Genomic DNA, 27,513 nt, shown 5'->3' on the forward strand with positions numbered 1-27,513 from the left:
ATCATCCTCACTCCCTCTGTCATTGCCCCGGTCTGCTGAGCCTCCGTCTCCGCCTTGGCTCTGCGAGTTAGTAGCTCCAACTTGGGCTTCCTGGCTGTGGATGTCACCCTGGTCCATCAGCCTCTCTGCTCCCCTAGATAGTCCCTGGTTCTGCCTGGGCCTTCAGCCAAAGCTTCACCGTCTGCTCCACCATGGTGTCGATCTCTAATGACTCCGCCTCTTCCCTGGCCACCACCCCTCCCCCTCTCCTCAGGTGTACTCGTTACGACATGAGCATTTGCCTTCCAGGAGGGAGGAGTACTGTCATGGTTATGGATTTTTATTCTGTTTTGTTTAATTCCTGTTTCACTGCTCAGTTCAGTTTTGGTTTTCTTGGTTACTGATTATCTCCTTGTTTGTTTTTATGGTTACATATAATTATCACTTGTCAGTCATTATGTTCATCTTGTATTTAATCTCCCTGTTTTGTTCAGTCCTTTGTCGGTTCTCGTTATATTTTATGTGGATTTGCGTTGTGGTTTTGCGTTTCCCTGGATATCTTCTGTATGTTTATTACTTGGAATAAAGACTTTGTTTGTTAACTTTATTATATTATATTATATTACATTACATTACATTACATTACATTACATTACATTACATTACATTACATTACATTACATTATATAAAATGGCCTTGATGATTGGAGGTAATTTTGGCATTATTTTTTGTTTTTCACTAAAGTAATACCTGTATCTATATCTGTAGAATTACATTGTTTTGTCTGTGTCAGGCACACAGTTGCGATGGATATTAACATTATGACTTTTTCAGTTATTAAAGATTAAGCCAGCAGAGCAGGGCCAGGAATATGTGGAGATGACCTTTGTGGAGCACAAAGCCTGTGAATGTAGGTAAGGAAAAGATCAATTCATTTTTTTAACCGCATGTTTTGCATACAGCTATTTTGTGATACAGCTGTGTATTGTTATTACAGATATGTATATTGAACATAAATATGGAATGTTTTTAATTTTGTGGATAATCTGAATAGTCCCTCCGCTTTTCTTTTTGTCACTGCATGATTTCTCTTACATTGTGATGTCAAGACAAAGAAAACGTACAACAAAACAAGACAGGTAACAAGTCACACTACAATTATACACAATTACATTTTGGTACACAAACAAACTGGATTACAGTGATTATTCATTTTGTTGTAGATGGAAACCCAGAAATAGAGGGAGAAAAAGAAAGGAGAAACAGAGAACAAAAGACTGTGACAGGTAAGTTCAATATTGATGGTTTTACATTAGCTTGTAGCTAAACTACCAATGCAATACTCTAATAAGCATAGATAAGGGTTTCTGAACTACCCATAGACAGCAACATCATTGCAACTTTTAAGGCCCAGAAAGGTCGACTACAATGATTCTACCTTAACTTTATGAAGCGACGAGAATACTATGTGTACAAAAACAAAACAAAAATAACGACTTTATTCAACAATTTCTTCTCTTCCCTGTCATTCTCCTATGCTGTTGACATTGTAAACACAGTGCAGGGCTTCCGGGTTCTACGTCAGAACGCCGGCTCAGTATTGGCCGACGCTGTACATGTGAGCATCACGAAGCATGTGTGTGATGCTGACGCAGGAGCCGGTCAATAATGAGTCAGCGTTCTGACGTAGAACCCAGAAGTGGGTCGAAGCCAACGCCACCCACTTTACTTTCCATGCCACTGATCCTGTTATCAGCAAGATTTCTTTTGTAATTTTGTCTGGCTCAAACAGACAATGGGTGGCCGGAGTTAGCGTAAATAGCACCTGTCAACAAGGTGGGCTATTTGCACTTGGGTTTAAATAGACACTTCAATCAATTTTTAACATAAAGTCAACACGAAATGTAAGTTGCAATAATGTTTTTTTTTCCCTATTGTGATGTATATCTGAGTGAAACGGTAGGACGTGACAGTATTTTATCTGTGGGGCACTGATTGGATCATTGGATGGTTGTGGTTTGCTATTGGTGGATCTCATGTGAGTGACAGGTTGTCCCGCCCTCATGCCAGTAAACATCTTCAGAGAAGAAAAGCGATGATGCTGCAAGAGGGAGGGGAAGTTATTTTGATTAAGGATTACGAGGGCACATTATTAAAAAAATTATGTGCATGGATAAACCATTATAATACCGCAATGTTCCATAAAAAAATGTACATTTTGACTTTAAAGCCAGTTATTTCAGACATTACCACATAAAGAACATTCTCTCTCTAGGTTCTGAAACAAAGCTGAAATTAAGTCTCCACCTTTCAGAGACATTTTGATAAGAACAGGTTTTTTTAGATCACAAGGACAAAGAGAGCACTGTTTTCTGAGCGTAAGCAGCACATTTACGCTGATATGTGCTCTATTACAGGTGCCAGCCTCCCCGTAGGTAAATGCTGTCTCGCCGTGATGCCAGCCAATCACGCGCACCCGCCCCCTTCTGTGTGACCCTCACCATCATCATCATTCACTTATGGATACTGCCACTGCTCTGCACCCCACGATCCTAGATGCAGAGTTGTTATGGTGACGGGGCTTCTGTCAGCAGTGATCTATACAGGAAACTCCTGTTGTGCTAGTCTCTACAGAAGAAAAACAACAGAAGACCAAACTAAAATCTGAGACTGACTTTAACCCAAAGGACTTATATTATTATAATATAATAAGATTGTTATTTTATTGTGTTATATTAATAACATTAGTAGAAGTAAAGTAGTATAGTAGTAGTAGTGTAACTGGTTTAGCTGCCAGCTTTTCCAAGTCTTCCCCCTTATTTATTAAAATCCACCAAACAGGTTGTGTTCCATTAATCAATATATTAACAAAGCCATTTTGTATTGGTTCATAAGAGGAACCACAGAACAAACAATGCCAAAGATATTCTATTTTCATCTGTCTTTAGATTCTATATCACAACTAAGCCTAGACTGTATTACAGTTGAATCATGTGAAAACCTTGTTAGGTGATGTTTTCATATGTAGTATTTTCTGTTTGCTTATTTTAAAGCTTCTCTGTGGGTTTAGACCTAGACTTGAGCATCAAATAAGTGGATTGACATACTGACCTCTAGTGGTAATAATAAAATAATTACATTCACAAAGTGTTCTTCAAATAATAATACTGATCTAAAAGTCATCCTGTAATAATATATATCATTATAGTATTTCAGCTTTGGTAATAATAAAAGATTTGATGTGTGCACTGTGTAAGGACAAAGACTTTGCTCTGAAAGGGCCAGTCAACAGGAACCGAGACAGACGTTCATCACGATGTGAGTGAATGTTGGTGTATTGTATTGTTTTGTCAGTGAAAATGACTGAATTTCCTACACTTTGGAATTAAACCAAAGAAGCATTATTATCTATGCTGCTGACGGAGTGTAGGGCCCTAAATATAAATGCAAGATTTTTCACCAAAGGGCTATTTAATTCCCAGTGTATAAAAATGTTGTATGTTTTTCAAAATACTGTTAATATCTATTAATATTATACAAATTTAAGAGTACCTTTCAGAATAGAGTGACTATTGTTTGTTATTTCTGATTATCATTAAAAATATTTTGTGAAACATTTGGTGTGTGTGATTTATGAAGACACAAATTTGTTCAATGACATGGGTATTACACAGGTATTACGCCGCAAACATGAAATATGAGGAAATTTCATGAGTCTTCATATTTAAAATAGCTTTAAAAACATACTAAACAATGTTTTATTAAAAATGTAAAAATGCAGAATGTTTTCTGAGATGGGTAGGTTTAGGGGTAGGAGGAGAGAATGTACAGTTTACCATTACGCCTATAGAATGTCCTCACAATTCACAGAAACAAACGTGTGTGTGTGTGTGTGTGTGTGTGTGTGGTCTTGGTATTCCCTAATGGGGACCAAATTTCCACACAAGGATAGTAATACCAGTAATTTTCAACCTTGTGGTGACATTTTTTTTTTTGGTCCTCATAAGGAAAACAGCTTATTAATCATTTTAAATGAACTTTTAAAAAATGATAATTTTTATTTAAAATAAATAATAAATGCCTCTCTGAGAGTTGATATGAGATGGGAAAAGAGAGAAAAATTAGTTCAGAAAATTGTGGATTTGAACTCGCTTTACTTTCCATGCCACTGATCCTGTTATTAGCAAGATTTCTTTTGTAATATTGCCTGGCTCAGTCAGACAATTGGTGGGCAGGGTTAGTGTAAACAGTGCCTGAAAATGTAGAATGTTTTCTGTGAGGGTTGTGTTTAGAGGTAGGTTTAGGGTTAGGGAGACTATACAGTCTGTACAGTATAAAAATCATGATGTCAATGGAAAGTCCCAATAAAACATGGAAACCCAGTGTGTGTGTGTGCGGTTTTGTGACATATCAGGACACATGTGTATAATGACATGGGTATGACAGGTATTACAAGGAGAGGGTGACTTATGAGGACATTACCCATGTCCCCACTTTTCAAAAGGCTTATAAATCATACAGAATGAGTTTTTGTGTGAAAGTAAAAATGTGCAGTTTCCTGTGATGGGTAGTGTAGAGGGATAGAAAATACGGTTTGTACAGTATAAACCATTACGCCTATGGAATGTTCCCACAATTCACAAAAACAAACCTGTGTGCGTGTGTGTCTGTCTATGTGCGTTTCATTTTGACCAAAGAGTGGAAGGTGTCTATGATTTATGGCATTTAGATATACAGTATTTAAAGGATATAGACCTTATGTAGCCCCGCCCCTTTTCAGCGTTGCGCTCGTTGTCTTTTGACTTCCGGTTTGTATTTCCACAGCGATATTACATTTATGAATGAACTGCGCGTTTTAAAATCTCCCCGATCTACTTACATTTGTTAAGACATCTGCTTTAAACATAACGCTCATGATAACTTTCTACAACAAGTAAATCCACTTAACCAACTAATTATTCTTTGACAGTGATGCCATAGAAATGTACAGAGCTAACGCAAAACGGAAGTTCAAAGACAATTTTATAAAGATGGCGGCGCGCTTGTTTTTCTCTGGTAAATAAGGTCTATATACTTGTAATGTAATGTAACTTTGAGTTAACAAATATTAAATACAATTAACACATCTAATTGAAAATAAGATTTAAAATTTAGTTTAAAATGTTTTAAAATGTCATATTTTAAAATCACACTTTAATAATGTTTCATATTATTAAATTTCATTCATATACAGTAAAGCATATTAAGAGTTAATTTAAAGGGTAAATGGATCTGTTCTTGTGCCACATTCTGCACATCGTCAATAAATTAAACAAAACAGTCAATAAAGCCAATGAAATATTTTTATAATGTTGGGTTTGGTCTGTTTCAGGTTTCAGGTTATTTTCATGTACCCAGTATCCAAATTCCAGTTGATTTCCATTTTATTACAATACATATTCTGGCAGTCAATAGTATTGTTGGCGTTCTTTTATGACTCTTCCTGAGGTTGGAGTTAGTGAAGTTATCCAAGAGGCATTTCTGGGCCTGTTGGGAGGGCAGTTCTGTTGATGTTACACCTTGCCAAAGTGATATGAAATGAGCAGTTACATTTGTGTTTAATATTTCCATTGACTTTGAGAGAAAATAAACTTAGGATCAGTTTCAGGTTAAGATATGTAGGAACAATATTTCTTATTAATAAACTACAGTTTTGCATTTGAAGAAGTTTAATCATAGCAACTGTGCACATGGCAAATAATAATAACAACAAATACACTTCCATCCAATATTTATTTACTAACTCGATACGCAACCTTTTTTGCGTGTCACTGACGTTTGATCTGCGTGAAAAATCACAATAGTTATGATTATTACGTGGCTTTTTTTTTTTTTTATTAAAAATGGAGAGGCTGATGACGCTGCAGCGCGTGCTAGATTCACTCCTGACGCTGCAGTGCAGATTTCACACAGTGTGAAAAATTCACACCACATTTTACAGTCACGTTTACATTCGCAAGGGTTCAGCTCTGAACCAATCAGAAGGCGATATGCAAATATAAGGCGGATCTTGCATCGTCAAGCAGGTGACGATTAGGCTGTTCCCCTAGTAACAGCCATTTAAGTCAGCCGCGAAGGCGGAGCTAGGTTTGTAAACTCACGTTGCACTCTGGGCAGTCAGGTTCCCACAACAACAAAAATATAAGCTTAGTTTATCTCGTCAGACGTCATTTCACAAACAAGCTTTAACAAGACAAGGAGTTTGAAGAGAATTGTTCTTGGTGAGTATTGAAAAACGTGCGATTTTGTGTTGTAGTGTGTGTTTTTGGGAGAGTCTCGTGTTTGGCATGGTTATAGTATAAGGTGCTGCTGCAGCAGTAACGATTCGCGACATTCAGACTGTTTGTATGTATAAACTATTCACTACTAGATCTAAAATAAGGTGCTACTGTTCATTTCAAGCTCTATTTTAAGATGTTGAGATGTATTTTGTTCTGTCTGCGGTGCATTAAGACCTATTCTATGCTTTCTTGGGCTTGTTTTCATGGCTCAGTGTCTGCTTGTTATTCATTCATGAGCTGTTTATTATCAGAAACTGTTTAGTAATGATAATGGGTTTTGCACTAATAGACCTTATGTTTAGTCTGTAAGTGAGTTTAACTCAGTTTGTAGGTTTCATTGACTTGAGTCATAAATGTGCTCATGTTACACTAGACACTATCATATTTCAGGGTTTTGACTTTCCTTTATTTAATCCATGGCTCTGTCCTGCTCTGTCACTGCCTGGATCAGGGCTGTACAGATGGACTAAAATCAAACGAATTGGACACCAGAGAAGATCCAACATGGGCAACAAACGGAAAGCCTCCAATGAGATCGACAAAGATTCAGGTTTGTCATTTATATATTTTTTTGGCTGTTGTGTACTTTTTTATTGTTGAGGTTACATAAGATGTTGGGAGAATAATTATATATATATATATATATATATATTACTTTTTTAAATCAATCAGAAGTTTTTAATATTAGGAGAAGATCCACCAACATGTTCTTTGAAGCATGTTTTATTAGATTTGTGCTGGGTTTAACCCTCTGAGAAACTTTTATTATTATTATTATTATTATTCAGTTAACACTTTGGAAGAAATTTTTAACAAAGTAATATAGTTTAATATATAATATAGTTTTAGGGTTTAAGTGCAGTAACCCTACACGTGACATGCGGGAAATTATACTGTGTATATCGGCTTAATTTTAGATATATTTTGTCCACGAATTAACAATTAGTTTCCATGAATTAAGAATTAATTCTCTTGTTTTAGTAAAACCTGTTCATGTTTACTAATTCATTCACTCCTTTTAGTCAAAATTGGAGTCACAAATTGAGAATTCATTCCCACAACTTACAAATTTGGTAGCAAGGCGAAACAAGGCAGCAAATTATTATTACAATGTGGCCATGATTTAGTAAACCATGGGAACAAATTTGTAATGTAAATTGTGACCATGATATACATATTTTTTTGCCACGTCATGTGTGGGGCTACGTAAAATAATAATAGATTTATCTATTCAAAAATAGATTTTAAAGACCTGATATGAAAATAGCCACAAAAGTTGGCATGATGTTAAAAAATAAATAAACAAATAAATCTCAGATTACATGAGAAAGTCTTTTCACGGCCCTTGTTTTTCTGTGTATTATGGTTTTACGCAAAATAAAGTGCCTCATTTGTCTTTCTCAAATGCAGTGGTATAATTATAAGTAATTTCCCCATTACAGACCATATTTATAAAATATGGTCTGTAATTAACCTGGTATAGGTGTATAACTGCACATAATTACTAGGTTCTACTTTTAACACTATTTTACCACCACAGATGCCAGCTCAGGGTATTATAGTGCTTTGGACCAGACAGATTTTGAAGACATGGGACCAACCAGTATTGCAGCACAAAGCATGCCTACAGCTGCCCAGGTGCCTTTCATTCCTGGCTCACATCAAGGCATCTCTCCCATGATCGTAATGAACAACCTTGTCCTCAAGCAGGTATTACACACTCATACATCTCTGTCTCTTGTCTCCATAGTTGCTTTTCTGGAAAAGCTTTAGCTCGTGACACACATCTGTGACTTATAGTATTGTTTTGGTCAACCTTAAAGGGTTAGTTTACCCAAAAATTCTTCGATCTCATGTCGTTCCAAAACCAGTAAGACTTTCATTCATCTTCAGAACACAAATTAAGATATTTTTGATTAAAATCTGAGAGTTTTCTGTCCCTCCATAGACAGCTACCTCTTTGACACTTCAAAAAGTTCATAAAGAGATCATAAAACTAATCCATATGAATTGAGTGATTTAGTCCAAATTTTCTGAAGAGACTCGATCACTTTATATGATGAACAGACTGAATTTAGGCTTTTATTCACATATAAACATTGATTAGCAAACAGAAACTCAAACAAACCTGATTGGCATGCAAGAACAAACCTCTTCCAGAAGTTTAAACGTGCTGTGTAACACACAAGAATGAACTTCATTGCTTGACCTTCAGTTTACCACAACTGATGTGTGCATTGATGAATGTTTATATATGAATAAAAGCCTAAATTCAATCAGTTCATCATATAAAGCGATCGAGTCTCTTCAGAAAATTTGGACTAAACTGCTCAATTCATATGGATTAGTTTTACGATCTCTTTATGAACCTTTTGAAGCTTTGCCTGCTTGTACAGCTGTTTTTTTCATACACAAATGAGTTGCATTTTAATTAATTTTTGAATAAATTTATAAGTCATTGGCCCACCTGTTATTGTGGATCTGTTTTACAAAAGTGTTCATTGATAATTCTTGTTTCAGCCAAACTCTGTGGCCCCTGCGTTGAAACCTTGGAGCTTAAACACTTCACTAGATATGGTTCCTCAATCCCAGCTGCTTTTCCTACAGCCAGTCATACCCACTAGTGACTGTAGCGGCCAAAGCTCTGCCAAGCAGAAACTTTCCAGAAAGCATGTTCCCATGCAAAACACCTTTGCAAAAATTGTCCCACACCCTGCACATTGGTCTACAGTCGACCAGGGTGCCAATGCCATCAATAAGAGGGCAAACCACAATCATGGTGGTAGACATCAACGACGTTCTTACAATGATAAACCTCTCCACAGTTCCTCTTTGAAGCAGGATGACTCTGAGACATTTGAGGGTTATGGAGTAGACCCTAATATTGCTTCTTTGGAAGAAATGGGTGTGGAAAACCCCTCATCCAGGCTTTCTGACCTTCAGGAGCCCCATACCACCACTTCACCATTCTCACTTTGCACTGACACCTTCCTCGCTTCATTCCCTCAGAAGTGTCCCAAATCCTCAGTCACCCATAGCAGTGATGTGGAAAGTATCTCAGAGGGCAACTCTCCAAGTTCCAGCAAACGCAAACGCTTCTGCAACACGTATAATATTCTGAATCGGTCAGGCCTGCTGGGCATCACACTGCGCACAAAGGAACTTATTCGACAAAACAAACGTTCCCAGGCCCAACTTCAGAGTCTGCAGGCTCAGACTGACCTCTTCATGGAGGCCATATGTAGTGGAGACCCCAAAGTCTGGACCAGATTGCAGCTCATCCTCCAGAACTCTAGAAACAGTGAGGAGACGCCAATGGAATCAATGGTGGACTCTGCGTAGGATACCACAGATGCGGGTTGTGTGGTGTAGTAGCAGGTTCAGATATTAATATTTCAACTGTTGAATTATGCGGTTTTATGGAATAACCATCTTTGCTCAGACCTTACAAGGCACATTTCTAATCAGTCACTTAAGAAATTTTCAACTTTTCATAATCTCAGTTGGAAATAGACTTGAGAGATCTACTTATCACGTCATATGTTATCTATCCAGTATCAGTCATCTTTATACTTGTGGTTTTATCAAAAGTATACAAATACAATGTTTAGGTTCCAACTGCATCTTTTTCTGAATAAAGTGATTCATTCAAAAATGAAATGACACTCAATTTCAGAGTTTATTAGAACAGTGTGCTCTCATTTGAAAAAGAACGCTATTGACCGTATTTTACTCTAATTGGTTGCTATTGAATGGAGGCCTTGGAACACCAGAAATGGAAAAAGTTTCTGCTCTAAATGCACCAAAATGGGAAGACATTTATTTTCTAATCTCTGTATCTAATAAATGCCTTTAACAAATTACAAACATTTGTGTTTTAACTTGAAGAGATTATACTTAAGTGCACAATAATGATTCAATTTCAGTTAAAAATGTGAAATCATCCTTATGCATATTTGAACATTTGTAATGGTGTCTTTGTAATAAATATTATTTTTTATGTGTATAATGTGTTCTCATTTTCAAGTAAATCTTCTTGTTACTGTTTGTATTGTTGTCTATAGGAAAGACCAATGGACTTTAAGAGTAAGATGACTTATAATTGTTAGTGCTAGTCAGGGTCTATTTGAATGTAATTAATATTTTGAATGCCTTGTGTTGTATTCTTAAGTGGGTTGTTTACATTCTTAACAGAGAGTGTTTATATTTGGTTTTTGGTGCGAATGAGCAAATTGGCAAATGTACTGGTTGATATTTTTCCCCTGTAGCAATCTGTTATACTGCATGCATACAGACGGTTTATTGTGTTTGGGAAAGCAGGTACTAATAAGCCTTGATCAGGAGTAGTGGAGTAATGAATGCACGTAAGTGATAGCATGTACACTCTACTAGTGTACTTTGCTGTACAAATTTTACATTGTTTTTTTTTTTTCTGTTGTCATTTTGTGGAATGCATTTGTATTTGCTTTCCAAAAATATAAATTGTGTTGATTTATCAGACCCGATACTACTTTTTTTCAGTAGAAATCTATGCAATAGTCTTGTTTATTATTAGCATTGTACTGAAGTGAAGTTTTGTATTCTCTAGGTGTCATTTGACTTTATGTGCCTTCAGAAATAAAGGCATTTGAAATACATTTCAAACTGTAGCTTGGTTATTTGAAACTTGAACAATTTGTTCAGTAAATCATGTTTTAATGTGTTTTAAGACTGAAGCTGAAGATTGAAGATCTCCAAAACTATTTTATTGTTTACAAAGGGAAACCACACCCACATATATATATGTGTAATCAGAATGTTTAATAATTATAAAATTAAGTACTTGTAATTAGATTATATTATGTTTTAAAATAACGTAATCAGACTACAGTTACTTTTTTATTGATTACGTTATTCTCACAATGGCAGTAAATTTTTCAATTTTTCATAATTAATTGATTCTCTACTACTTTCTTTTAAATGTTCCTTTTTTTTTTTTTTTAAAAAAGCCCTCCTACATTTCATATTTACACGCAATGCAGGGATTCCCCAACTTTTTTTGTCTGCTGAACCTCTTTGACCTAAAGTAGTACCTGAAGTACTCCTATTTTCAGTAAATAAGTTACACAATTCAAAACAATGTGATAGATGAGTTAGGTCAAAAGTAATCAAAAACTAGTCACAATATATATTACCATAAATGTGTATTGTAATGGATTATGTTACTAGCTACAATTTTGTAATTTGGAATCAGTAACCAACTACAGATTACTGTAAGTAATCAACCCAGCAAAGCCAAAACATTATGACCACCTTTGCTGCTGGTTCTCTGAGTGCTGCCAAAACAGCACTGCCGTTTCAGAGATACTCTGACCCAGTCGCTTGCCATAAATATCTGGCCCTTGTCAAAGTCACTCAGATCTTTATTCCTGCCCATTTTGCATCCAACATGTAGCTTACAAGAACTGATTGCTTGCTTACCATTTAATCTACCCAGATTCTCTACGATATGACTCACAATTCAAAGGATGTTGAGGACCATGTTTCAAAACATCAAACAGGGTGGAGAGCACAGCACTCACAAGCGTGCACTTATAATAATTTAAACACTGACATGAAACTTAATAGTGGATTACTATCTTATAAGAGGGTTTCGGTTAGTGTGACCCTCCATTATTTCTAATTACTTTAACCGTGTTGGATATTACTTTAAAGATTTTTGCTTAGAAAAATTGTTTGTCAAGTCAGTTTATGGCAAAAATATATATATATAAAAAAAAATTCTGACAGGATCACGATCCACAATCTTATCACAATTCTTTTTCATGTTGGTTTTTAAGACTATTTTGCAAGTCACTGAGCTCTACAGCCAAACTAATTTCCATATTTTAGAAATTTAGCCTTACAAGTTATCAAAATAAAAAAGAATGACAGACCATTAAGGCCAAAGTAGGGGAGGGGGATACAATCAAATTGTATTATTATTTTATCTTTGTTATTAAATATATTATTATTATAATATAACAATATAACATAATATTAAATAATAATTAAATATTTTATATATATATATATATATATATATATATATATATATATATATATATATATATATAATCATTTAATAATAATAATTAAATAATAATATAAATTAAAATAAGATACAAATAAATAAAAAGTGCATTAATAGTTTCAGCTCCAGTAGGTGCATTTACTGTAACAGTAGCATTCAAAAAATTGAGTAAATTTTAAAAATAAAACACTACATAGACTTCATTGTATGAATTAATTATACACTGATTCTTAAAGCTACTGAAATTATTCAGTCAAGAGCAGTGAGTGATTTTCTCTTTTTGATTAACATTAATGACAGACGGCAATAGGTTTATTAGGCTGCTGTCACTTTAAGACCTAATGCACAGATCCAACATACTAAAACACATGCATCTGAACAGTCTACATTGACTTAAGATATAAACAACTGTGTTTATGTAAACCTTATGTGTATTTGACAGTTTAATCACAATAAGATGCGAAAGAAAACTTAGTTCAGTACTTGCGTGCTGTGTGACAGGCTTTTGATATGCATGTGCTTTTGGTTTACGCGCTCAGAAAAGCTTACGTCAGAACAGCATGCGAAAAATGTTTAACTACTTGCATGCAAACGCTTCAAGTTGTACAGAACACACCTATTGGGATGGGGGCGCCAGAACTGTAACTGATAAGGTGCGTCCCAATTCCCATACTTATGCACTATTCTATGACGTTTTTAAGTATAAATAGTGCAAGTAGTCTGTAACACTGAAAATTCCAAAATGAAAAAGTGCACTTTAAATACCCGGATAATGCACTAAATTAACAGAACAAAGCAAAGTGTGGAATGTTGGACACTTCATGCACTCAACTGTCGCAGCATTAATTATGTAGCGGAGGGGAAGGGGCTTTTAGACTCCGATGTTGAATGACAAAATAACCTTATAAAATTTGCACACTACATGGAAGAGTACCTAGTGCATAAGTACATAGTGTATAAGTGCATAATGTATAGTGCATCATTTGGGATACAACTATAGACTGTGCACTGTAGAGCGATAATACGATCTTTCTTCAAAGGCAGATTGTGGAAAAATTTTAATTGTTCACAATCTAAAATCATGATATTGCACACCCCTAAGTCAGTGTATGCTCTATCCAGAAATATAAATTCCAGTTCAGTATCTCAATTTTTATTGAATTTAGATTGAGGTAGCAAATAGGATGCTGAAATTCAAATCTTGAATGGAAGTGGAATTAAAATGAATTGAAATTAAAAGAAGTTAATCTGTAACTGTAACATTTAAATAGGAATTTAAATTTGTAAAGACGGGGCAAAAACAAAAAAGGACCCAGCCAAAAATGGCTATTTAGCCTTTTAAAATGTGCATTTTTCCATTTTGACCACAAATCACAGGTCAGGAAATTAGCAAGAATTGCAAAAATACTGTGGATAAAGTAATTTAGTACAGGAAAGCCTTCCCCTTTGTTTTCTTTAAATGTTTAAGCCATGTGGCTTCAAACAGTTCATGAGTAGTTGAAAAATGTCTTCTAGTTCACTTGCATTTAATGTGAGACCAAATATTCTTTATAAGGTTCAAATCTGGACTCTGACCAGGTTGAGCCATTCTGCAATATTTTCTTATACTCCAAAGCATTAATTGACTTTTCACAGTTAAGTAGCTTACTAATACCAAAGTCCTTTTCAAGTAAGGTCTGTTCATTCGGCCGCCATATTTGCAACGCCTCTGGACAGCTATTTCGGGCATCCAAGTACTATCTATCTGAATGAGGGAATCCTGAAATCTCAAAAACTGCTTGGCGAACTCACAATTAAATAACATATTTCAAATTAGCAACAACATCTGACATGAACTGTCCCATTAATGTAGTTTCTTATGCTCAAATAGCGTTAAAAAGCTTATTTTTGAGGCTAGATGAGCCAATGCGCATGTGCAGTCCTAAGAGCGAGTCTCAGGTTTCTATGGGAACAAGAGCTTCTAATGGCAGCTGCAGTGATGCAATGACTTTATCAATTAGCGATTGGCTATTTTACTTAGAAGGCGGGACGTATTCCGCGATATCTTTCTATATCTTTAGTCTTTGCTAATACCAGCAGCTAAAAAGGCTTCCCAGACAATGACATCTCGTCTTCCATGCTTCACAGTGGTAGGGAAGCATTTATTATTATATTTCTCAGCAGATGTTTGAAGACACCGCTCTGAAGCATCACCATGCAACTCGTGTTTCATTGTGATTCATCACTCCACACAACTCTGAATCAAACTTCCCATAACGTTAGTCTGCCAAAAACTTCATTCTGTCTTTGATGTTTTTCTGAGACAATTGACTTTTTAAATAGTGCATTCACTTAATTCTTGCTAATTTCCTCAAGTAATTTGTGGTGGAGGTCTTATTAAACTTTTAAACGGTAGTGTACATTCCTGAGGGGGGGAGTGTAACGTTACACTACCGTTTAAAAGTTTGATAAGAAGTCTCTTATGCTCACCAAGGCTGCATTTATTTGATATAAAATATTGTGAAATATTATTACAAATTTAAATAACTTTTAAAATCAATGTTGAAAATAGTTTTGCTGCTAAATATTTTTTTTGTGGAAACTATAATTTTTCTCTGCATTTGATTAATATAAAGTTCAAAAGAACAGCACTATTTCATTTTGAAATTATTTTTTAGCATTCTAAATGTATTTACTGTCACATTTGAGTTTAATGAATCCTTGCTGAATAAAAGTATTGAAACTTTTGAAGGGTGGTGTACTTTGTATATTTATTTTAAGTATTTAGTTTTGTCATAAATTTTTGTGGACCAAGGTGGAAAAACACTTTGTTTCCCACAATGCATTACCTGTGTTTAATTTTTTTAAATTTTAATTTAAATTACAATTCAACTTCCTGTTTTCCAACTTCCAATTAAATTCAAAATCAAACTAAAGTAAAAGTCACCCACAATTTAGTAGGCCACTTGTGTAACAGTGTGCTGATTACCTAGTGTGCGTTGTTTTTGTAAACCCATCCATCCTTTAATCCTGGCCTCCTTCTCTGATGTTACCGCAGCTAATCACTGCTGCCCTGAACTAGGGCTGAAATTGAGTTTCAGTACAGCGCTGATGGACATAGATATGGGGGTTACCACATCTATGTGACATAACGCTCTCCTAATTTGCGCAGTGATGACAGAAATCCAATAAAAAGGTAGATCAGTTGCTTAGGCTTATACAAGTCTGATGAACTGAAGCCCTTATCACACATAATATCTAGTCCACACGGGTCAAATTATAATAAACACACTGATAGGGTTTTCAGTCATGTTTGTGATCATGGTAGACCTGCCAGTTTCCAGGTACAGTCTCGACAGTCTGAACTGGCAGGAAGAGGCCCAGAGCCCATCGGGAACCAAAAACATCAGTCAAGTTGGCACGCCAGGTACCGCGACTCTCCGACAAATACCCTTTTTGCAGCTCACACCAGGTCTGCCCTCGGGCTACGAGTAGAAGCTGCTGACAGCAGAAACCGGCGCTCACTAGTCCGATACCCAGCCAGACGTACAGCATTACAACCAGAAAGAACTGGAGACCTGAAATCAAACCTGAAGGGAATAAAAGAAAGAATTGTCTTATTCCGGATTTTCAAAGCGAGACAAAAATCAAGAAATCCTAAAGCAAGTCTGAAACTTACCAAGGAAGAAGTAGCCTGTTGTCAGGGGAAGAAGAGTGAGGAATGTCAGTGGGTTCTCAAAGGAAATGGAGTACTCCATCGTAAGATACGCCACCCCAATTACCAATGAATACAGACAACAGCAGGACGTATAGATGCTGAACATAATAAAGTAGCGCATGTTCCTATTCCCAATACAGTTTCCTGTGAAAAAGCAGTGGTGGTCCCGTTTTAGAATCACTTTCTTACACACTTTACAGAAGTGGCGTCCATTCAGGAGGTAGTGTGCGTCAATTCTGTCTGGGCAGTCGGGGGAACAGACTGGAATAACTGTCTCGTTGGCACTCTCAGATGGATACCGTATAGTCATTGTGTAATTACCCAACGCGTTCCCCATGAAGAATAGAAAGACGGCAATGTGGGCCACCATGGTGGAGTTTAACATCACATCTTGCCTTTGGAATACAGTGGGCATGAAGAGGAGGAAGTGGAGGGCGAATGTGACCACGGTTGCTGTGTAGAAGTATGCTGGTGCAATCGTGTTGAGTAGTCTGAGTTTTACCATCCTGAACAACATGCCTGTTAATAATAATAATAAAAAAAAAAAACATTTCATCTTGGCTTCGTTATCAGCAGTTTATCCCTATGAAAAATACCACTACAAAAATAATGAAAGAAACTGTAAACTTAGGAACAGAAACAGCTTTTTAATGGATATAACATACATTTGACTGGCTGTGTATAGAAAGATACTGTGCCAGAAAGTATCAAGCAAGTTCAAACGAACTGAACTAGAATAGGCCTACCTGTCTTCATGTGTGGCCGAAAAAGCTTGGAAATATTAAAGGTGCCATTGAACGTTTTTTTACAAGATGTGATATAAGTCTAAGGTGTCCCCTGAATGCGTCTGTGAAGTTTCAGCTCAAAATACCCCATAGATTTTTTTTTATTAATTTTTTTAACTGCCTATTTTGGGGCAGCATTAACTACGCACCAATTCAGGCTGCGGCCCCCTTTAATTCCTCATGGTCCCCGTCGATGGAGCTTGTGCTTGCCTTAAACAGCATAAACAAAGTTCACACAGCTAATATAACCCTCAAATGGATCTTTACAAAGTGTTTGTCATGCATGCTGCATGCATACATCAGATCATGTGAGTATAGTATTTATTTGAATGTTTACATTTGATTCTGAATGAGTCTGATAGTGCTCCGTGGGTAAAGCTAACATTACACACTGTTGGAGAGATTTATAAAGAATGAAGTTGTGTTTATGAATTATACAGACTGCAAGTGTTTAAAAATAAAAATAGCGACGGCTCTTGTCTCCGTGAATACAGTTAGAAACGGTGGTAACTTTAACCACATTTAACAGTACATTAGCAACATGCTAACAGAACATTTAGAAAGACAATTTACAAATATCACTAAAAATATCATGATATCATGGATCATGTCAGTTATTATTGCTCCATCTGCCATTTTTCACTATTGTCCTTGCTTGCTTACCTAGTCTGATGATTCAGCTGTGCACATCCAGATGTTAATACTGGCTGCCCTTGTCTAATGCTTTGAACTAGCATATGCAAATATTGGGGGCATACATATTAATGTTATGTTGAGATTCGCCTGTTCTTCGGAGGTCTTTTAAACAAATGAGATTTATATAAGAAGGAGGAAACAATGGTGTTTGAGACTCACTGTATGTCATTTCCATGTACATTCAACTATGCCAATGTAAATTCAATTTTTCATTCGATGGCACCTTTAAATATTAATAAATGATTAATTAATCAATAAATAATTGGAAAAATCATTTAAAAAAAATAGGTGATGCATGTAATTTGTGCATTGCAGAATTGCAGAAATAATGTGCATTTTAAACATGTTTCCCAAATACTTCCCGGTCTTCCATTGGTTGGCAAAACAGATAGCCCCGCCCCAAACTCATGCCATTGGTTGAGTCCATGTTGCTAAGTAGGACAGTGTTGACAGCTACAGTGTTTACCTTATATATATTTAGGAATATATACCCTTAATATATAGACATCTCTGCACATTAAACTTTTAACATGGAAAAAATATGCACACATCAGCTTTTATACAACATATTATCAATGAACGGATCATAACCCTAAAACACTCAATCGTTTTAATATCAAGATTTCATATAGGGATCTCAACGTACCATTATTTATTAAACGGCACAGAATTTACATCCTGTATAGGGTGTAAATATAGGCTACATTCATATTAGTGATCATGAAGCTAAATGCATTGCGTTTTTTTAGACAATGGTGTGAGAAAAAGGATGTGATGATCTTAAAACAATTCGCAGAGGTCTAATACATATCAAAACGTCAATTCGGATACAAACTAACACATTATAGGCAGGGTTTGTGATGAATAGATTAAGGAACTATGAGGCCTGAAACATATCTTTGTAACAGACGCTTATTGTTGAACAGGAAGAGCTCGGTTGCTCGGTTACCTGACGCCGGTTAGACCAGAAGAGCCGTCGTCGTATCAGCACTGGAGCTCAGCTCATCCCTCCCTCACGCTGCTAGGAGATAAACCACATGTAATTCATTCAGAAACAGTAAATGAGTTATAATTCTGTAATACTGAGCGCATCTGTTCGCGAGGTGTCTCAGTGGTTTAGCACCGCCGCCTGTTGGTGTGGGTACAGCATCATCATCATCATCCAGCTTCACTTGAAAAACAGACAAACCTGTATAGATAGATACACGTGTGTTAGGGACATGTTTATTTATTATTTTGCATGGCTTTGAGATTGTATATCCATATTTTATATGTACACATCATATTGTTTCCTCCACAATGTGCATGTTGATTCATTATTATGCATGAACGACACGCACTTACAACTTTCACCAGCAGATGGCAGTGCAAACCAACGCTTATTTTTAGCAGATACGTTTATTTAATTCCCTAAATAGACAAAATCATGCTTTGAGACAAAGTTAGCATTCTATAATGTGCGCCATGCTTACAAGCTCACATCTGTGATACGCAGTCAAAAACTTTATAGTTCGCATGACCCCTTAGTTTTCGTGTTTGTTGATGGAGTGTCACTTCACACACGGTCCCTAAGCCGTTGGGCGCTCCCCGTGTGTGCTGGTGCTGATGCAGACAGACAGAAGCATCTAACCGGACATTAACCACAGGAGGTGTTTTAAAGGTAAGCCGCGCTATTGTTATATTCACATCGCTTCCGATTAACTGTTCTTAATTAAGAAATGATTCAACAAACGATTCAATCATTCATTCTGAACTTTAAAAGTGGGCGTTTTGTAACAGTTGTAGCTTTAAAACGCTATTGCAGCAGACAGCTTGGGTGCTAAGCATATAGAGGAGGGGGTGATACTTTAATAATTTAACTGTTCGAGGTGTGTACACGGGCATTGTGATGGTATTAGATTGGTTTCCTTTGGCTTGTTTGTTTACCGTCTCGTGTAAAACATCACCGGGAGCCCCGTTGTTTTATTGTGCCTCGGGAGTGCGCACGTTGTGCATTTGTTGTGAGATCCTAATATTATCTCTCTAAAGTTATGTTTTCTCTGCTGCTGCTGATGATAATGGCTGTATTAGTGCACACATGTTGACAGCAGGGAGTTTAATGTCTGGATAATATATTGAATGGGGAACAAGTCAAAGCTGCGCGTTACAAATCAGAGGATGGGGGCGGATAGATTTCTCCACGCTGTTGCCAAGAAGCCGAGATGATGATGCTCAAGCAGATAATCATAATAACTTTCACAATTAGAAATGTCGTCTCTAATCTTCCCTTTGAGTATCAAAAAGTAGGGTACAACGGGGTTAAAGGCACACCTTAAAAACCATGGGAAACAAAATTACTTTAAAAAGTAAAATCCTGAAAGCATTGAAGGAGATCCCATAATATTTAATATAGATTTACATTAGTAACAATAAATTATATTTTATTATATGATTTATATAATATTTTAAAATATGGTTGTTTCATTAAATATGGGTATTATCTCTAAGATGGATACCCAATTTTGATATATGATATTTGCCATCTGAATCTAACCATGTTACGTCACAAATGGAAAAGTCAGCCAGCTATTCATTATCATGTTAATTATTGTGCCTTTTGCCCCAACAGCAGGGGCGCTTTACCCCAACTTTTACATATTCTTCCGTTATTGAAAAACTATTGCTTGAATTACCTTGAACAAAACTGAAAACCATTAAGAAGACCTTTGTCTGAAAATACAAACATTAATTTAATCGATTCTCATTTGCTACTTAAATCAACAACATTTTAAAAAACATCAAATATTAGATCAAACTACCTCAAAATCAACTTTGCATTGCTGCCCGCGATCGCATCAAGGATCAGACAAATTTGCACGTCCATTTTGAAAAGCGGACATTTAGGAAAGTGCTGCGGCAAGTTTTTGTGCCATCTAGTGGTTTAGAGGGAAATAAAATCAAAGGCGCCTTTAGCCCCGTTGTACCCTACTACTTTAAAGGTGCTCTAAGCGATGCCACGCGTTTTTAGGCCAAAACATTTTTTGTCACATACAGCAAACATCTCCTCACTATCCGCTAGCTGCCTGTCCCCTGAACACTCTGTAGAAAAACGTGGTCTCTGTAGTCGCCACAACCTCCGAAAATGGCAATAAAAACAAACTGGTGCAGTCTGGACCACGAAACATAATAAACATGCTCCAGCCAATAACTGACAAGAATGATTTTAAATGCGCGTTCATGACTGTTTCAGGAAGCACGGAGGGGAGGGGGAGGAGGAGGAGGAGGGAAGGTCTAGCTAGCCTCTGTTTTGTTTGACAACACTTCAAACGTCAACAGGAAGTTACTCCACCCAGGATCACTTAGAGCACCTTTAATAGGTAGAGGGTGAATCTCAAACCTGTTATGAACGTGCAGGTCATGTCAACATAAAATCAAAAGAAAAAAATATATTTTGCTTAATTAAATGAATGAATGAATGAATGAATTAATTAATTAATTAATTATGAAACGACGAGAATACTTTTTGTGCACCAAAAAACAAAACAAAATAACGACTCTTTCTTTAACGAATCCTTTCTTTTGAATCAGTGGTTCGGAGTGTGTTATTTTATAGTCTTTGGTATCGTTTACTGAAATCACGTGACTTTGGCAGTTTGATTCACTTTCTGAACCACTGATTCGAAACAAAAGATTCGTAAAGCTTCGAAGCTTCATGAAGCAGTGTTTTGAAATTGCCAATCACTAGATATTGTTGAATAAAGTGGTTATTTTGTTTGCTTTTTTGGCGCACAAAAAGTATTCTCATCACTTCATAACATTATGGTTAAACCATTGTACTCACATGAGCTGTTTTAAATGCGTCTTTAGTAGCTTTCTGGGCATCCGAAAATATTAATTAACTTGTTGTCAATGCAGGCCTCACTGAGCCATCAGATTTTATCAAAAATATCTTAATTTGTGTTCTGAAGATGAACGAAGGTCTTACGGGTGTGGAACGACATGAGGGCGAGTAATTAATAACAACATTTTCATTTTTGGGTGAACTAACCCTTTAAGTGGATTTCCCCATCCAGTATTGCAAAATAATAAAATGTATTCATGCTTTGATATAAAACTATTATTAAATATATTATTATTTAAATATGTTTTAGGTATAGACATTTATTAGATATCTAATCATGGTAGTATTTGTTGTGTACCTCCTTTAATTTATGCCAATATCAATAAAAAAGTGATACGGTGAGAATCTAATGAGAATAATCATTGTGATTAAAAGCAAAAATACATCAAGTAAAATGTCAAAAATTCATCAAACCATCAAAATGGAAACGAGAATTCTGGGAGGAAGTGTGAATTGTTATGAAAACGATGTTACAATGCACAACATGTTTTAATGTAATGTCTTCTTTTTCTTTAGCAGAAAAAAAAACAATATTTAAAAAAAATTTAATCAATTTTAGCTATTTGTTTTATCAATTTATTATTAATTGTGATCAAAGAGTTCATAAAAAGTCCTTTTTACACACTTATTTTAACATTGTTGTCAAGGGGTTTTTCAGTACCCAGCATGCTTTGCATGAGCCTGAAGGAGAATAATAAAAGTAGAAAGTTGTGTTATTTTATGTGTTTGAGCAATATGAGCCAGGGGAAATGTGTGCCGGCTAAAGTCCCCCTGAAGTCAAAATTTAAGTTTTTTAGCTTTTAGTATGAATATGTTAGCCTTAAGGTTATGAATAAGCTGGTGTGTTCCAAAACAATGACAAAATTCGCATTTAGGAGATAAAAGCATTCAAATCTTACAGTCTCTCACTTCCGCTAAAATGGATCACGGATTTTCATGACATCACATCGCACTTCAGTTTCTCGTCAAATCTTCTGTCCAATAAAATGCTCTTTAGAATCTGAAGTCCCGCCCCCTCCTACACGCTTACAGACGCTGAAGCTGCGGCTGAAATCTGTCATTTGTTTACACATTTACTAGTTTCCACATGGTGAATGGCACATTGTGCACTATATAAAGAATAGGGAACGATTCACACAGTGTAAATAAGCTTTCCATTGACGTCCGTTTTCGCGTTAGTGTCACATCAACCGCCACAACACAAGCAGTCTGCTCTGGTCCAGGGACACGAGAGCACAGATATGCATGAGTCGGCACAGACCACGAAAGGCATCGGACCCATTTGAATTCTGCACAGAATACTGTGTATTAAAGCGATATAAAGGACATTAGGAAAAGAAACGGTTAGCGATTAGAAGGAAACTGAGGTTTTACAGAGTCTAATGGCTCTGGCAAGCTGTAACATAAACAAAACGCTATTGGCTATTTTAAAAAAGGGGCGGGGATGTTTGATATATCGCTCTGTCTTCCTGTTTCAGTTGAAATTACGTCAACACATTGAATAATGCTGCGCCTTCCAACACTCTTCAGTGGGCCTTTAATGTTCTGCTATACTGGCATCTAAAAAAGGATTCTGTTAGGGCAGAATGCCAGGGTTGCTGCTGTTGTGAAGAGTGAAGTTTGTGCTCTGTTCAGAGCAGGCTAATGTATGCTAATGCTAACACTGGTATATGTTGCTTTTCTTAGTAAACATCACTGCAACAACTGGTCTCTGCTGTAACCATGCTGTTCACTAGAAAACTAAAGTGGTAAAGCTAGCTGACCAAAGTGTTCCTTTTGCTAATGAAACGGCAGGCTCTTGCTGGTTAGGGCAGTCAGCTAACATGGTCTTCTTCCATGTCCTAACCAGGTGTGACACAGTGATAAGATCAGTCCTCAGTGTAAATCAGATCTTTTTTGTGCCACAACAACAGGGCATCTGTCTCATCCCAGATTTAAAAAATGAAGCAATAAAAAAATGGCAGGTAGGGAGAAAAAAAGCAGTAACAAATCTGCACACCTGCTGTCAAAACATAACATACATTGACAAACAACTATGCTGGTATTTACAGTATTACATTTAAAAGAGCAAACAACCTCATCACTAGTTATATCAAGCTGAAAATAAGATTCTAATCCTCATTGGCATTTGCAAGACTCTTTCAGAAAGAAGTAATCTGTAAATCAATGGTTTTTCCACCGAGTGACAAATGCCTGACATTTGCGGTCTTCATCAATGGCCAGTGTCCATCTTACTATTAAGGATAAGACACAGTTATGGCACCATTTTTCCAGCAACCACTCCACTTTCCACTTTCCATCTACTTTACATATAAATGGAGCATCTTGGAATGATATTCAGCAATGCGTGATTACCACACTGACTGTATAAAGCAATTAACAGTAGTCGAAATGTCACTGCACTTGTGACAGAATTTTGGTTGAAGCTCATAATTGGATCATGCATAAATCATTAGAATGAACACCTGCTCTTGGCTGATGTCTCTTTCTCTTAATAGTCACATTATAGGAGAAATATTAGTGGCACCTTGCTTGAATTGGTTTTTGCTCTGCAAGTTGCATTGGAGGGGTGAAAACTTCTGGCTCTTATATACAGTGGTGTGTGGTGGATCTCTGAAATGAGCAGGCAAATTCTCCTCCTGTGTTTGGTTTTCATTTTCTAAACACTTCTGATTAAAAACATCAATGAATCAGTGTTACTTTACCTTACTTTACTTTATTTTATATTCATATATTTATATAAACCAAATCCATTAAAGGCTCATAAAGTTAATGTTTTTTCATTATTTGCATTGCTTCAATATAATCAAACTACAACATGTAAACAACTACAATAATACAGTAAAGAGCATTTAATATAGTATTTCATGTAGCTTTTGTTCTTTGTAAGGTGTCATGCTCGCTAAAGTATCTCACTCATAGATCATCATTTCAAGTTCATTTCAATTCAGATGTGACTGAAATATGTGTTGTCAAAGTGTAAAGGGATAATTCACCAAAAAAGAGAAAATTATATATTTTTATTCACCTTCATGTCTTTCCAAACCCAGAAGATAATTTAGAAAGAATTCAGAAGCGTTGTGACTGCTGATCATTTTTAAATTGCGAAAACAACCCAATACTTAAGAAATTTGAACAGTAGCATGGCAGTGTGCCATCCAGTCCAGTAGGTGGAGAAAATCTCTGCTTCTTCTTCTGCCATTTTTAAAGGATTAGTTCACTTTGAAATGAAAATGACCCCAAGATTTATATATCCTCAAGCCATCCTAGGTGTATATCTTCCTTCTGATGAACATAATCAGAGTTATATTAATAAATATCCTGACGCATCCGAGCTTTATAATGGCAGTGTATGGGACCAACAGTGTGAAGCTCAAGAAAGTGCATCCATCCATCATAAACATACTCCACATGTACTGCAAACTGACCTTGTTTCATAAGTTCAGTATGAAAGGCATAGGACGTAGTGTAAGCATTTTGAACTGCGAGAGGCATTAAACTTTCTTCATAAGTTGAATACAGAAGGCGGTCTGGCACAAGCTAAATATTTACTAATATAACTCCGATTATGAAAGAAGTCAAATACACGACATGTAAAGTAAATCTTGGGGTAATTTTCATTTAAAAGTGAACTAATCCTTTAATGCAAAATATGCATTTCTGTTACATCAATAAAAAATACATAAAATGTAAGCAGTAATATATTAAACATAATATATTTATGTTAATCAAATTAGTCAAATTCAACTAGAGTGCACTATTATAGTGTAGAATGGACAAATTGATCATAATCGCAGATTTTTTTCTATTGCTTAGAATTATATTTATCAGCTTTTGAAGAAGAAGACAGAGCAAACTGTTTTATTCAAGTACAAAAAAACAAACCAATTTGTAAGGAATTTTAACAGTAATGTGGGAGAGGACATTGATCCTGTGTGTCATCCAGTTCAGTAGGTGGCAGTAATGCACCATTCTTATTCTTCTTCTGCCATTTTTAATGGTGGTTGGGAATGGAAAATATGGCTGTGTCCGAAAATCCTGCCTTCGGAGGATGCATTCCAAGGTAGGAAGGCATCAAGGCACATCTGAATCCAATGTTGGCTTCTTCCTGTCTTTTGAGATGCCTTCATCTGATCAATTTTTGAAGGCATCAAAGTTTCCGCAACAGTTGAACTAAAAATTAAAGATGGGTTCTGAAGGTTGCAATTGGTGGTCAGTTTGTGCGTAAATGTACGCTTTTGACCAATGTCATTTCTAGAATTACTAGAATGTAGTAATTAAATATTTGCTTAGTTATCACAAAAACTCGCTCTATTTTGCTGTAGATCATTAACTGTTGTGCTGCCTTAGAAGTCTGTCCAAAATCAGTTTTGTGAGGTACCTTTGTGCGCAAAGGCTGCCTGCAGAGTCATTGCCTGATAAGGCAGCGAGGCAGCAAGTCAACCTCCATAAAACATCCATAAAATAATTTTTTACATACACTCTAAAAAATGCTGGGTTAAAAACAACCCAAGTTGGGTTAAAAATGGACAAACCCAGCGATTGGGTTGTTTTGACCCAGCTGTTGGGTTGAATCTTAAACCCAACCTGCTGGGTAGATTTATTTAACTCAACTAATGTTTAAAACTTTATTACTAAATTACTTTATTGATCACTTAAAATGAACCCAAAATAGGTTGGAAATTAACATTTATTAATATGTTTAATTAATAATAATAATAAACATGTATTAAATTGCTTTTTAATGAATGTTCACCTTTTGATATTATTGTTGCCTCTAGTAATTATGTGTCTGATTTTTAATTTCCAACATATTTTGGGCTCATTTTAAGCCAGCCATATAGTCATTTTTAAACAATAGTTGAGTTAAATAAAACTACCCAGCAGGTTGGGTCAAACATTTAACCCAACCACTGGGTTAAAACAACCCAATCACTGGGTTTGTCCATATTTAACCCAACTTGGGTTGTTTTTAACCCAGCATTTTTTAGACTGTACACATTAATGTTGTTACTAGTGAAGTTATCAGAATTAGACTAGAGTGCTTTAGTATATTGAAAATTTTACTACAATCTGTGATTGCACTCTAAAAAATGCTGGGTTAAAAACAACCCAAGTTGGGTTGAAAATGGACAAACCCAGCGGTTGGGTTAAATGTTTGCCCAACCTGCTGGGTAGTTTTATTTAACTCAACAATTGTTTAAAAATTACTGTATTGCTTAATTTAAATTAACCCAAAGTATGTTGGAAATGAACATTTATTAATGTTCAATGAATAATTATTAAACAATAAACATTTATTAAATTGCTTATTAATACATTTATATTAATAAACTATTAAAGCTTATTAATAAACATTCACCTTTTGTCTATTATTGTTGCCTCTAATTGCATCTGGTTTTTAATTTCCCAACTATTTTGGGTTCATTTTAAGCTAGCCATATAGCATTTTTTAAATAATAGTTGGTTTAAATAAAACTACCCAGCAGGTTGGGCAAACATTTAACCAAACCGCTGGGTTAAAACAACCCAATCGCTGGGTTTGTCCATTTTCAACCAAACTTGGGTTGTTTTTAACCCAGCAGTTTTTAGAGTGTGGGTTTAGGGACATCTTTTTGCATAAACTGATGTTTATCAGCTTTAGAAGAAAAAAATTACAGCAAACCGTAATAATCTACAGTATAAAACATCATGATTACGCATCTTACTAATGGTCTAAACAGCAATGCACCACCATCTCCAGTTCTGGACGTCATTCTACATCAGTGAAACCAAAAGTATATTTACCTCATTGATGCAATGTGAGGGAAGAAGCAGATGTGAGTAGACATTCACAAATGAATACTTCAGTGAAAACAGCTGTTGGGAATTGTGCCAAACCATTAATTTAGTCAGCAGGTGTGACTGCATCATGAGAGGCTTTAAACAACCTTCTTTAGTTCATAAGGTGCTTTTGTAGAGTTTGTAGTCATGTTGCTTAGTCATTTTCTGAGACTGCTGCTTTCCCTCCAGTGGTTCAGTGATCAAAAGCTTGTAATACATTCCTGAGAACACACAACAAATAATCCTCAGTCAAATGTGTATCTGGCATCTCTACGCAGCA

The 27,513-nt window shown here is 35.9% G+C and overlaps 3 protein-coding genes across 4 annotated transcripts in view; 2 read left to right on the plus strand and 1 right to left on the minus strand.

Moving 5' to 3' along the window:
- The window catches only part of pgfb (placental growth factor b), a 29,673-nt gene extending 26,067 nt beyond the window's left edge, over positions 1-3,606 (plus strand). Inside the window, exons 4-7 of one of the 2 annotated variants that reach the window (XM_067368237.1) lie at positions 815-894; positions 1,090-1,119; positions 1,204-1,266; positions 2,398-3,606. In XM_067368237.1, coding sequence (XP_067224338.1) covers positions 815-894; positions 1,090-1,119; positions 1,204-1,266; positions 2,398-2,419 — 195 coding nt within the window. In that variant the 3' untranslated portion in view covers positions 2,420-3,606. The remainder of the gene's footprint in view (positions 1-814; positions 895-1,089; positions 1,120-1,203; positions 1,267-2,397) is intronic. The other variant, XM_067368236.1, reaches the window with a different exon arrangement.
- A 2,500-nt stretch (positions 3,607-6,106) lies between these two features.
- On the plus strand, positions 6,107-10,884 carry cipca (CLOCK-interacting pacemaker a). Its single transcript, XM_067368235.1, has 4 exons — positions 6,107-6,240; positions 6,752-6,850; positions 7,841-8,010; positions 8,821-10,884. The coding sequence occupies exons 2-4, from the start codon at positions 6,805-6,807 to the stop codon at positions 9,640-9,642; spliced, it is 1,038 nt and encodes a 345-aa protein (XP_067224336.1). The 5' UTR covers positions 6,107-6,240; positions 6,752-6,804; the 3' UTR covers positions 9,643-10,884.
- A 4,750-nt stretch (positions 10,885-15,634) lies between these two features.
- zdhhc22 (zinc finger DHHC-type palmitoyltransferase 22) lies at positions 15,635-16,566 on the minus strand. Its single transcript, XM_067368371.1, has 2 exons — positions 16,011-16,566; positions 15,635-15,921 (listed from the first exon to the last, which is right to left on the minus strand). The coding sequence occupies exons 1-2, from the start codon at positions 16,564-16,566 to the stop codon at positions 15,635-15,637; spliced, it is 843 nt and encodes a 280-aa protein (XP_067224472.1).
- Positions 16,567-27,513: the final 10,947 nt, after the last annotated feature.

The sequence above is a fragment of the Chanodichthys erythropterus genome, chromosome 18 (assembly GCF_024489055.1).
Source record: "Chanodichthys erythropterus isolate Z2021 chromosome 18, ASM2448905v1, whole genome shotgun sequence".
NCBI classification, from domain to species: domain Eukaryota; kingdom Metazoa; phylum Chordata; class Actinopteri; order Cypriniformes; family Xenocyprididae; genus Chanodichthys; species Chanodichthys erythropterus.

Excerpts from the sequence above, each read along its gene's own strand:
- cipca (XM_067368235.1), top strand. The coding sequence starts at position 6,805 with ATGGGCAACAAACGGAAAGCCTCCAATGAGATCGACAAAGATTCAG. Across the intron at positions 6,851-7,840 it reads TGAGATCGACAAAGATTCAG|ATGCCAGCTCAGGGTATTAT; the intron begins GTTTGTCATTTA and ends TTACCACCACAG. Across the intron at positions 8,011-8,820 it reads ACAACCTTGTCCTCAAGCAG|CCAAACTCTGTGGCCCCTGC; the intron begins GTATTACACACT and ends TTCTTGTTTCAG.
- zdhhc22 (XM_067368371.1), bottom strand. The coding sequence starts at position 16,566 with ATGTTGTTCAGGATGGTAAAACTCAGACTACTCAACACGATTGCACCA. Across the intron at positions 15,922-16,010 it reads AACAGGCTACTTCTTCCTTG|GTTTGATTTCAGGTCTCCAG; the intron begins GTAAGTTTCAGA and ends TATTCCCTTCAG.